The 12,846-nt window shown below is 37.0% G+C and overlaps 1 protein-coding gene across 1 annotated transcript; it reads left to right on the forward strand.

Moving 5' to 3' along the window:
- The first annotated feature begins 2,213 nt into the window (after positions 1 to 2,213).
- On the forward strand, positions 2,214 to 8,614 carry PRL (prolactin). The gene is made up of 5 exons (XM_041426739.1): positions 2,214 to 2,530; positions 3,971 to 4,152; positions 4,540 to 4,647; positions 6,063 to 6,242; positions 8,136 to 8,614. The coding sequence occupies exons 1-5, from the start codon at positions 2,494 to 2,496 to the stop codon at positions 8,325 to 8,327; spliced, it is 699 nt and encodes a 232-aa protein (XP_041282673.1). The 5' UTR covers positions 2,214 to 2,493; the 3' UTR covers positions 8,328 to 8,614.
- The last annotated feature ends 4,232 nt before the right edge of the window (positions 8,615 to 12,846 follow it).

Raw genomic sequence — 12,846 nt, forward strand, 5'->3', positions numbered from 1 at the left:
AATTAGGGAATTAGGTGGTTATTGGAGGCTGGAATGAAGTTCCTTTACATGATTCAGAGAATAATCAGAGACAACAGGATGCCATATTCTATGTCTTTGGAGTATATAAAGCCAGGTCACTTTCAAAAGGCAGAAGGAAGCATTTTCATCTACTTTCAAGTTTTTCAACTTTTAAATAGGACAAAATTCCTGATTTAAAAAAGAAAATTAACATTTTAATCTATTTATTTCTGGTTATTGTAACTGTTCCTCTCTTTTTTTCTCTCCTCTTTTTTTTCTTCTTTGGTACTAGCAAGAAATATTCTTCACTTTAAGTGCAGGTCTGGGAATCAGGAATTTTATTTTATTTTTTCCCCTCAAGACTTCCTGTGTAGACACAAATAAACTTAATCTCTATGTCAGTTCCCACACCTGGTAAAAGAACTTCACCATTATACTTATCTACTTTATAGAGAACGTCTTCTCTTCTGCCTATGATTCTTGATTGCTGACAATTTTAATTTTAATCCATTCATGACTGTAGAGTATTTGAGGATGAAAGGTGGAAGAGAAAATTAAATTTTATTATTTTGTGGTAAAATATTTTAAATAAAACGTCATGCTACTGCATTTCAAATAAACCACTCTCTTGTGATCTACATTTAAGGTGCTTGTCTACATTTACACAGCGAGAGGCAGGTATCCTCCAAGCTAAGTCATATGAGGATACTGACTTCAGCTGGTGCCATCAGGCCTCAGAGAAGCCTTCCTGTCTGAAAACAGAGAAGACAGACTAGGGAGTTTACCTGTTGCCTTTGTTATCTAGTCCCCAATATTAATTAACTCAGTGCCTTATTTTGGCCCCACTGCCAAACCCTCAAAATGCCAAGAAAAGGAGACTAGTGAATGAAAGAGCAACAGGTGGGTTGAGAAATGTTCATTCATCTAATTCACAGGACTCTTCTAATGTAAGATACCAGGATTTTTCAGTCTCACCTGTAATCTTATCGGGACAGATTTTCAAATGAAGCTGAATTAAATGAAGCTCATAAGCCATTAACCGCAGTTTAGAAGACAGCAGTTTTTTCTACCATCCATGCTAGAGTTTTTGCTGTGGCCCCATTCTAATATTGTTGCCACTTTTCCTGCTGCAGAAAACAACTGCTTCATATACTCAGCAGAACTTCAACTTCCAGTAAAGGGTGCAGCCTCTAGGCAGAACAAACTGTTCTAGCAAAAATCCTAGAATTTAGCAAAGGTAAACCATCTGTTACTGATTCTGGTTTATTGTTGAAGTATCTTTTTTCCCAAGGAATGCCTGCCCTAAATGCTTAGCCTTTCTTCTCCCTTGTTCATCATTACGTCAAGAATCCTGAAATAAGGATTCTGGGTTGCATGTGTATCCATTCCACAGGTATGGAACAAGTTGTCTAAAGGCAAGAAAATTCATTAACACTGTATACCTTATTCATCATGACCATCTAATTTGGAAAGTTTCTCCATGGGTAAATGGACCTGAGAAGTAGACGAAAGGTTACATATTTGCTAACATATTCATGCAGATGAGCCTCACACAAGAAGAAAACAGGGCCAACCTGCTCAGGCTGGTTTGCAGCTTACCACAGATGCATCAGAACCGAGAACAAACCTCACTGCTGACGACAGCACGTGTTTTGCATGTGGTGGAAATGCCCATCTTTTACGCAGGGGTTTTTTGAGTATATGAAATAATTTCATGGTTTTGTGGAGGTTGGGTTTGTTTTTTTAAACAATGCTAACTTATTCATGAGACATTTCAGATTAAGCAGTAAACATATACCTTCTACTCTTCAATTCTTCTACATTTTTCCCCTTTTTTAATATGAAAACTCACCCTATTTCTCTAAACATCTCTCAGAGGATCAGTTATACCAAGATTTGTGCTGTGTAATATATCTTTTAGCTGAACATGAATGTCATATCTATAAACTTACAGAGAATGACCTGTCTTTCCAGGACCCTCAGTTCCCTTTACTGTGGATAAATTTCTGTTCAATTTCTCTCAATGGGGATACTGTAAACTACTCTTTCCCTCCCACAAATAGTCAGAATTTTAATGTAAGCAAGCTTAGATGGCAGAAGCAACAAGGACAGGTGAGAAGACTATCATGGGGAGTGGGAACAGCAGCCTAGAAATGCTGAGAATATCTGTCTCAGAACTGGAGATTTCCAAGCTCAATGACATTTTCACCCCATTCAGGGCAAAATATTGGCACTCTCTTCATTCAATTATACTTGGGATCTCACAGCTCAACCTATTAATGAAATTCCCCTCACAGTTAAAATTAAAAAAAAAAAATACTGAATATGAATGTGGAAGAAAGGCAATTTGATGTTTGTAATTATCGAGGCAAACTCCACAACCTGCTGAATGTATGCAAAATGGACCCTGGATGGTGTATATAAAAGTGGTATGTTCGGAGAATAGCAGCAAGTATTGAGGTGTCTTTCTGGTAAAGAAAGTCATCATCCAGGATGCTGACCATGAGCACCAGGGGGGCTTCACTGAAAGGTAAGAATTTTGACATTCACCTGCTGATAATTTTTATATTTCATTTTGATTGAATTAGGAGGCATCTGAAACGTAACAGATCTAGAAATTGCAGTCTTCCAGCCACATAATTTTCCAGAAAGCGCAAAACCTGAAGAAGGGAGCTTGATGTCTTTGTCTTCTAAGAGTACTTTTGCATTGAGGGATGTCAAAAAATTGGCTTGAGGGATGTCACACCATGAAAGTTTGGATCTGGACTGGTTTGCTGCACCACTCAGAAGGCTATGACTAGATGTCTTTACCCACAAATCTAGAGATGATGTGGTAATTTTGAAATTAATATTTTCAAAACGTTCATCGACTTTAAAAGCCAACAAGTCTCAGGTTTTCACAAAGTTATTCCTTAGAGTACTTTCCTAACTTCAGCATCCAGCATGTACCTTGCTTATGGGGGAGGAGGAAGGCTTGCTTCAATATTGTGTAAATACACCTTTTTTGAATGTAGACCTAGAAAGAAACGTGACATCCTTAGGGATAGTTTTGCTGATTTGTGAAGCACACTTTAATTGAGCATTTTAAATAAGTCTAGTGAACCAATATAAGTAACAGGTCAATTTCCAGAAGTAAAAGTCTCAGAGCAAGTACATTCATTTACCAAATATTTTAATTATTTGCCATTGTTTTTCTCCGTATATTTTATTTCACTGAATAAAAAACCTAATTCTGCTAAGTTAACATGAAAATTTTAAGCAGATGATGTTTTGTGCTTTAGATAATGAGAAGTCCTCTATATCAGTTTCAGAAGCTCTGGAAAAAAAGAAAAAAAACTATCACTGATTTCTTAGAAGTAGGAAATTTAAGGTTAAACTCTTAAGAGCAAAGAAGCACAGCTGCTGGAAATCTTTTTAAGGAACTCCCAGGACAATCACAACCTTAAGAGTGACCTAACCACCCTCCCACAAAAATTAATTTTAACTCCAAATGTTTTCAAAGGAGAAAAGGACCTCTGGGAGGAGGGAAAGGGAAAAAAAAAAAAGAAAGAAAAAAAGACCAATCTATTTTCCAAACTTATATATCTGTGCAAATATAATTATGTCTCTATATTTGCACTGTGAAGAATTTTGATTTGTTTTTTCTTCTGTTTATCACTCTGTTATAAAGTCAGACACGTTGTAAGAGACTTCAGAATGCACTGTACACTACAGCACAGGTTACGTTGTCTCCTCACACTCTGTAACTGGCTCTGCTATACTATCAGGATGACAGAGGGGAGAAAGGATAAAGGAATTATATAGAATTACAGTGTGTCTGTCCTCCACTGCTGGAGCATCCAGTACAGGGGGTACTCTGAGCTGTGTGACAGCACAACCCAAATCACCTAGCATCTGGCTCTGACAGCTGCTTCTAAATACACCTGCAAGTCAGTGTGAGCCCATTTCACCGTGTATTAAACTTGAACAGGTTTGTTGCTGGTGGCCCTTCTGGTGTCCCACATGCTTCTGACAAAGGAAGGAGTGACCTCTTTGCCAATCTGCCCCAAAGGATCTGTCAGTTGCCAGCTTTCCCTTGAGGAGCTTTTTGACCGAGCAGTTAAGCTTTCACACTACATCCACTTCCTGTCTTCGGAAATGTTCAATGAATTTGTAAGTAGCCTTTTCCTGAGGACAAGAAAATATAAAATTGCAATTTAATACTTTTTAATCACAAACATATGTTAACATATAATAACTAAACAGTAAGACTGCCGTCTGGTGAAGGTCCCAGTAGTGACCAAATTGGTATATAGCCCTGAATGTTGCTAAGATCCCCAGCACTTCTATTAAAAGATACCATTTTCCCATCATTCTTCATCTGTGGAACATTTGTTTTTGCTGGGTTCCAGTTCCACTCCAGAGACTCACCAGAAACTTTTGACCTTTACAGCATAAAAGCAGCAATAAAAGCTATGGAACAACGGTTAGCTAGCACAGTGTTTGAGCTGAAGTTCTTACCTTTCTGTCTCAATAACACCTGTCCATGCTGATCTGCAGGACGAACGTTACGCCCAGGGCCGGGGTTTCATTGCAAAAGCTGTCAACAGCTGCCACACAGCATCTTTAACCACTCCTGAAGATAAGGAGCAGGCTCAGCAGATTCATGTAAGTCCCACTTCCAGTGTAATTCTGTGTAAGACAGAGCAGGGGAAGGCAGGGAAGGAGGGTTGCAGAATAGTGAGGCATCTTTCAGAGTGAGAGGGAGATCAACTCAATCAGAATTAAAAAGCCAGGAAGAGGAAAGCACCAAAAAGCCAAAGTTGATTTAACATTTGCAGATGCTAAGTTGCAAGCCATACAGCATATATAAGTACCAGTGACTTTCATCATCCCTTCCTTTCCTGTTTCCTTTCCATTTAATCACTGCATCTTAATTCCAATTAAAATACTACCTCATGGAGCAATGCCAGTTACCATGTTTGTGTAGTGTTGAGAACACTACAAACTTTAAACATTATCTTAAAACATCTTATACACAGTTAATGTATTTACAAACATAAAAACACATTGCTGTATGTAGACAGAGGTAAATAGTTTTCCAGTAACTCAAAACGCTAGCATTACTGAAAAAAACTTTGAATATTCTTTCTGTAACAAGTAGGCTAAAGTGATCATATCATCATCCAAATACAAAGACTCTAGTGTGAAAATCTGCAAAATATGTGTAAATAGAAACACATTTCATGCATACATCATTTATAATAATTATGAACTTCAGTGAAGATCTCATTCAGCCTACACTCACAGACACGATTTGAAAATTCTCTAGAGATAAAAATAAGCAGAGCTGTAAAAATGGGGCTGTTCCAGAGCAAAATCTCTATGAGTTTCATGGTGGTGGTGATATCTTTGACATCTCACACTATCACCAGCTTCTCACTGTGTCATTTAGAAATTCTAGTGAGAGCAATAGAATTCACAGCCCTGGGTTGTGCATCTAGCAAAGAAGAAAAGGTTCAATACTGCCACAAACTTAACCATAGGCTCGATGAATTCCTATTGCCCACAAGAAAGGACAATTTTTAAAGCCAGAGAGCTACTGCTGGAAGCACTGTTGTTCAAAAGGGAGGACAGATGAGTTACGTAGAGGCAATAAAAGCTATTTGGTGGTTTACCATAATGTGCACCTTCCAGTCAGTACTAGATTTAAAAAAAAATATAAAAATAATCAGTGGATTTTAAAATGTTTATCAAAAATCAGATAAGGAGCTCTGGGTTTGCTTTCACAGAGATGAGACATAGTTACGCTTGCTAGTTTTTAATGCCGAGAGTATTCAATTATATTTTCCACTGCAGAATGGCTCACACAAGTATTGTAGAACATGATGACACCAATGACCAACTTCGAAAATGCAATTCCAAAGAGGTATCTAAGACAGGGCTATAGGGCACATTCAGTGATAGGTCCTGGAGTAAGTTCCTAAATCACAGTGTCTGATGACACTGCTCTAAATGCCTTCTAATTTTACCAGAATTTAGCTTTCTTCTTCTAATGACCTTCCTTTACTATGGGTGTGCAGCATGAAGACCTACTGAATTTAATACTGGGAGTTCTGCGTTCCTGGAATGATCCCCTGATCCACCTGGCCTCTGAAGTACAAAGAATCAAAGAAGCTCCAGAAACCATTCTCTCAAAGGCTGTGGAGATAGAAGAACAAAACAAGCGACTTCTAGAAGGAATGGAGAAAATAGTTGGGCGGGTAAGTAGGTCCTTAACACCCTTCCAGCCAGCTGCTTTAAGGAAGACACACACATTGATAGGCTCTTCCTACCTGGAATATGAAAGGAAACAATAGATGTGAAGATAAAAAAGGGAGACAAAGTAGTCAAGTCTGAGAACTTTTCAGCTTTCTTCTTTCAGATTTCTTCTGCTACCTTGCAATTTCTAAAGAGACAATGCGATATGATTGATATGTGACAATGTGATGTGATATGTCATAGAATAACCCATGACACTCCCAGTTATGATTCAGGGGAAGATGTAATCATCAGGACCAACTATGGTCATTTTATCTTTGAGTATTTTCAATTTGCAATCCTGATTGTTTAAGGATACATCCCCCTTTTTTCCATATGCATATATATATATATATATATACACATATATATATATGTTTCAGAATATTTATATGCATCTGTATACAAATAGGTATTATGCAGAGGTCTTGGAAACAGATAATGTGTTTAAAACAGCTCTGGAAGTCTGGGCTATTGCAAAGATGTGGCATACAAAGTAACCCTGATTTCTTTCATTTCTCTTTTCACACCACACTGATTCCTCTGGATTCTGTGTCTGACTTGGCTCCCCCTATACTTGTGAATTTAGACAACAAGGCTGTTGTCTCAAAAAACCCATACTTGAATAGCTCTTGTTGCCACTAATTGATTGAAAGCTTTCCTGAACAAAACCAGTTCTCACTTGTTTATTTTTAAGGGGCCCTCTGTTAGACAGTGAATTTATCATTCTGTCAGCGAGTTAGATGTTGACAAGAGGTTCTGACTTCACTGCTCTGAGCAGCTGAACAGCACAAAGAGTGCCTCCATCACTGTATCCACCACTTTCCACTAGATCACTCACAGTCTCTCAGTTAGCTGTCTCTTCACTCAGAAACCTTATACCATCCAGGCTGCAAATACATTTATCAGTGTAATCAAATACATTTCTATCACACATCCATGTGTAAAAAGGGCACAGCTGAGGGTCCAAGATAAGAGTAAGAAGTCAGGTGCTGCTCCAGTTGCCCTGTCACCACCTTCTCCTTCACATTATTTACAGAAAGAGATAAGACTGGCTTATTCATTAGTGCCAAACCATATTTTTAAGTCATAGTGGGTCTATATTTTTTTGCCTTTTGCTTAAACTGAATGGTAGCAGCTCCGCAGATACTCTCCTATATGACTTTTCGAAGTATGACTTGTGTGAAATAAGGATGGTGCACAAGAACCATCAGGCACAGACTTCCTTCCTGCTATCAAAGGTAGATTTATGTGATAAGAGAAAATTAATGATTGTCTTCAAACAAGGAGACCTAAACCAGTCTTCACCTCAGATACTAACTCACTACATGTGTTCCCACATGTAGCTTTCTAACATTAGAAGTCATTTTATCACTCAGATTTTTTTTTTTTTTTATGGAGCTGGTACTTCTGAATATGTGTTATTGATTTTTCTGATAAGGGCTGAGACTAATCTGTTTGTTGCACATGAACAACTTCTAAGAACAAGTTTTAACAAAGTTTTGAAAGTGGAGTGAGCCAAAGAGAGATGTCCCTGATGAGTCCAAGCATGAAGGAAGGATTGATTTCTCTGCAAAGTCAAGTTTCCCTGAATACTGGTTAATACATTACTTCTCTTAAAACACTACTGAAACAGTTAGGCTTTTCACATGTTTTAGGAAAAGAAACTGAAAAATCTGACAAATTCATTCAAAATCTGAATGAAGATATAGAACATTGTACAGAATAATGTGAGCTAATGAAAGCATATTAGAAGCCATACATTAACATTCTTCAAGGACAGTATTTTACATTCTGCCTTCTACATCCAGTCAGGCTCACTATCATTTATTATTAATACCACTTTGTGTATTTAGGTTCACTCTGGGGAAGTCGAAAATGACATTTACACTCCGTGGGATGGACTTCCATCCCTGCAGCTTGCTGATGAGGACTCCAGACTCTTTGCCTTTTACAACCTGCTGCACTGCCTCCGCCGAGATTCCCACAAAATCGACAACTATCTCAAGGTTTTGAAGTGCCGCCTAATCCATGACAACAATTGTTGAGTAGTCATGGGCCTGATCACGTATTGAAGTCATTCATCGTGTGTTCTTGATGCTTTGCCACTTTATGAAAATCACACACTGTGCAGAATCTCTATCATCAGTAACTTTTAGGCATGTTTGTATGAATTCTGGCTGCAACAATTAGCACCACGTATGTTGGTGCTTTAAAATATTACCAACTGCTTGTATGACAAGAATACACTTTTCTGTCTAATCTCCTTCCCTAGTAGTATTTCAGTGATGAACATGTGATGCAGATACAAATAAAAATGTTCTTAAATCCAAAAGCATGTAACACTTGGTGGTATCAGTGAATAAAAAATAGATGGCATGGTGTATATCTTTAAGAGTAGCTTCTCTTTTGGGATCTCAATCTCCAGTTATTGATGACAGGACTTCTTAGACTGGTCTTTACACCCTCTCAAAAAAGAGAGGAAACAAAAAGCAGGGGCATAAAAAGGCAGATTAATCTCACTAAACTATCCTAAAGAGAATTTTTGGTCTGAAATCCAATCTGCTTTTATCAACTCTTTTATTTGGTAGAAAATCTGTCACAGCAGGGGAGATAAAGGTTAAGAAATCCATTCTGGCTAACACAGCCTTTGATTTCCCATTAAATTCATGGAGAGAGGAGACACATCCAGTATTTTAAGAACAGAGATACAGATATATTTACATCTATACTGGTAAGAAAAGGCATTTCCAAGGGAAGGTTCACTATATTTGAGGTAACTATCTGAGGGCAAAGGGATCAGCTGGTTTCAGTAGGTCTCAAAAAGCAACGATGGGCATTCCTATCATATCCACCTACCTTTCACATTCTTCCCAAACAATTTGGTGGTTGCAGTTACCTGGAGAATTTTGAACACATAAAAAGGCACCAGCTGAGCTGAGGTGTCTTTTGTGCTAAACCCAATGTGTCTCTGTTCACTTTCAGTGGAGTCAAAAAGTTTTTAGGGCAGTCATTTGAAAACACTATGGTAACACATAGAAAATTTGTAAAGATCAAAACACTTGACTACTTTTCAAAAAATCTGGCTTACAGTCACAGCAAGTAAGAAGGGAAATTGCAACAGAAGTCATCGACTGCAGACCGTACCTATATGTTGTCTTTCTAAGCAATAAATAAACTCAGCCTTGACTTCATCACACAGTTTTAGCAAACAGGAGCTTAATTTCGAATCAGCTCCTCATGGAGCTAGCTTCCCACTAGACAAGCATGCTGCATTGCTCCAGGTTGGAGCCAGCTCAGAGGAAGAGTGAAGCACCAGAGAAGATGGATTTGAGGGCTTAAGCCTTCACTACCATAACAGAAGAAGCACAGCCATAATTGGCATTGACGTAAGAGATTAGACAATACCAACTGCTAGGAAGGTCTCATTTTAGCCATTTCTCCAAGAACACGATGATATTTGCGTTTCTAATTGTGTGTACATATATATAATGGCCTCTTAATCTCTTCATGTTTTCAATTATTGATTGCCTCAGGCTTTTTCTGGATAAGTATACACTAAACCAAATTTTAATCTATAAAAAAATCACCTTTACAGTAAGCAAATTCCTTGTAGGACAGTCACAATTGATATGTTTCTTAAGCACTGAAATGCACAAAAGCTGGGGCATCTGCAACAGCAGTTTAACAACACACAGCTGTACAGCACAGTCAAGGAAGAAAATGGGTAAAATTTGCCTGGCAAAATGCAAGTGTCCCAACTAGAATTTAAAATGGTTTTAATATTCTGGTTTTTGTTATAATGCCAATGGAGGGGAGAAAAAGAAGCATTTTAAAGGAAAGGAAAAAAAGGAAAAAGAAAAAGAAAATATGTCCTTTGTAATTATCATAAGTGCTTAGAATTACAGTGTGAGTTCTTATTGAAAAGAAAACATGAATAATGGGACTAGTCTGTATTGAGCTGGAAAAACAATTATGCCTCACTGAACAAACTCCTACCTCAGAATCTCTTTAGAATTCAAAAGCAACTTGATTAATAGGGTAGACATTCATAATTTTACACTTATATGACTAGATCTAAAACAATTACTTTCATTAACAGCTTAACAATTACAGTGCTAAAACAACAGTTTAAAACTTGCATGCACTGGCTTTATATGGCCTATTTTAGCACAATTATGAGTTTTTTTAATTTCATAAGGAAAGATACAAGAGGATGACAAAAAAAAATCTAAACAACTGCAAAGCTATCTGTTTTTCAGCTGCTTAACTAAAGTAGCATTGAAAAGTGATCTGGTTAATATTCTGAGTCATCGCAGCTGTCACAGAGACAGAGAGACATAGAGGCCCATGAACACATTTGGAGCTACACCTTTCTGTGAAGTGCCCTGCCATGGACATATCCTTCAGACCCTAAATGTTCAAGCCACAATTCAATTGGAAAATCTATTTCTTACAGCTGCTGGCAGGAAAAACACATACTTACCTTAATATTAATAGATAGATACTAGCAAAAATATCTTCACTGTGAGGTTGGTGAGGAACTGGCAAAGGTTGCTCAGAGATGTTGTGAATGCCCCATCCCTGGCAGTGTTCAAGACCAGGCTGGGCTCTGAGCAACCTGGTCTAGCAAAAAGTGTCCCTGACCACAAGGGGATCAGCTCTTTATCTAAAAATTATCTTTAAGGGCCCTTCCAAACCAGGTTATTTCTATGACACTATGACTCTAACATTTTGTTAATTAGTGCATGTTTGTAACTCCTGAGCAACTATTGTCTTTTGTCCAACAAGAAATTAAATAGCCAAACTCTTGCATTATATAAAACTGAACTTAAAACAAGCATGCTCTTTCTAAGCAAAAGAAACTGATATCTAATAAGCATTTTTTTCCAAGTGTATTAATTTCTGGCTACTTCACAAAATAGCTAGTTTTCTAATTATTATTTATTCAATGCCCAAATTGGCCATATTAAAAATTTGTTCTTATCTTTACTTCTGGTCATTTAAGATTGCATGGTGACAGGAATGGAAAGAAAAGGTCCACTTAGCTGAACTATAGGTTCTGTTCTCTTTTAAAATTATATTCACGCTCCCATAGATGGCACTAAATTTAAGATAACACTTAGTGACATGAAATCTAAGTGGCAGGAAGTTTAAGCCTATGCTAATGCACTGAGAGCATTTATCACTGAACTCAACATAGCAGCATAGATACACAAAATAGAAATCTGACTTGCTATTGATGTGTGTTTCTAGACTCTAGGATGATAGGTAAACACTAGAGCAAACAGAATATTTTGAGGATGATTTTAAAGCAAATAAGGGAAGATTTTATTGACAATGTATGTAATTTGGAATCAGCTGCTTAACTAATAATGTGATAATCTTTCTATCATCCATTTTTTTTCCTCTTTTTCATTTGAGATCCTACAAAAAGCCTCCAGTGTTTTGTCTATAGCACGGCAACTCATCTGTACAATAGAGTTGACCTTTAAAATATAATTTTAAAGACAATCCACAATTCTGATTACAAGGGATAGACAGTGTAGAAACCACACATCATCTAATTTTAATTTCTGAACAACAGAAAATCTCTGAGGGGTACATTTTAAAACATTTAAGATTCCGCTTATTATAAATGAAATTTATACAAACAACCAATTGTGTCAGAAATGTAAACTCAGTAATCATACTTACATTTATATCCATACACTAAAACAATCCAGTAGTACAACCATGCATGGGAATAACATCACAGGCATACAAGTTCTTGCTGAAATTACTGGGTTTGCTGATCTGTAAAGCTATTAACATATATGACTATTTCTGTCACAAGTTCTTAATGACTTGCAAATTACTTTGCTAAATCTTGAAGTCTGATGTTAGCCTTCAATACTCAATTCAACTGAAATTTAAGATTGACTACACACAGATTTATATTAAGCACTAAAAAGGGTTTAAAAACAACAGTTTTAAAATCCAATGAAGCTCTTTTGAAGTTCTTCATGTTCATATCCATCTTAAGGAATGAAGCTAAATTCAGCATCAGTCTTGGAAAACAGTAGAAGCGTCAGCCATGGTTCTCCAACTTTTCTTTCTCCAAACAACTCAATGACTACCAGATAGCATTTTTAAAATATCTATTATTATTATTATTATTATTATTATTATTATTATTATTATTGGGATTTTAAAGCTGTATTCCGATATATCCCCCATAACTAAATACTAAAAAATTTTTTAAAACTTACATTTTGTCATGGTGATTTTTTGTTTCCTTTCACACATTCAGCTACAGGGAGTAATAAAAATGGACAAGCAATGGTGCCTAATGTCTTCTGAATTGTATCTTTTTTCCCATACAGTGAAAGCCATACAAACTGTTCTTATTTTTGGTGAAAAAAGTAAGAATTCAGAGACTTCTCCCTTTTGACTTTTGGAACACACAAAAAATGCAAGGCCCTTTTGAAGGACACAGAGCCCACATTCCAATCTACAATTTTAATATGCTTTGAGGGGAGTAAAAGACCATGTTTCTTACATTGTCCCTAATTCTTTTTCATGCCC

The sequence above is a fragment of the Onychostruthus taczanowskii genome, unplaced genomic scaffold, assembly GCF_017590055.1.
Source record: "Onychostruthus taczanowskii isolate IOZ18803 unplaced genomic scaffold, ASM1759005v1 scaffold94, whole genome shotgun sequence".
NCBI classification, from domain to species: Eukaryota; Metazoa; Chordata; class Aves; order Passeriformes; family Passeridae; genus Onychostruthus; species Onychostruthus taczanowskii.

Excerpts from the sequence above, each read along its gene's own strand:
- PRL (XM_041426739.1), top strand. The coding sequence starts at position 2,494 with ATGCTGACCATGAGCACCAGGGGGGCTTCACTGAAAG. Across the intron at positions 4,153-4,539 it reads CGGAAATGTTCAATGAATTT|GACGAACGTTACGCCCAGGG; the intron begins GTAAGTAGCCTT and ends GCTGATCTGCAG. Across the intron at positions 4,648-6,062 it reads AGCAGGCTCAGCAGATTCAT|CATGAAGACCTACTGAATTT; the intron begins GTAAGTCCCACT and ends ATGGGTGTGCAG.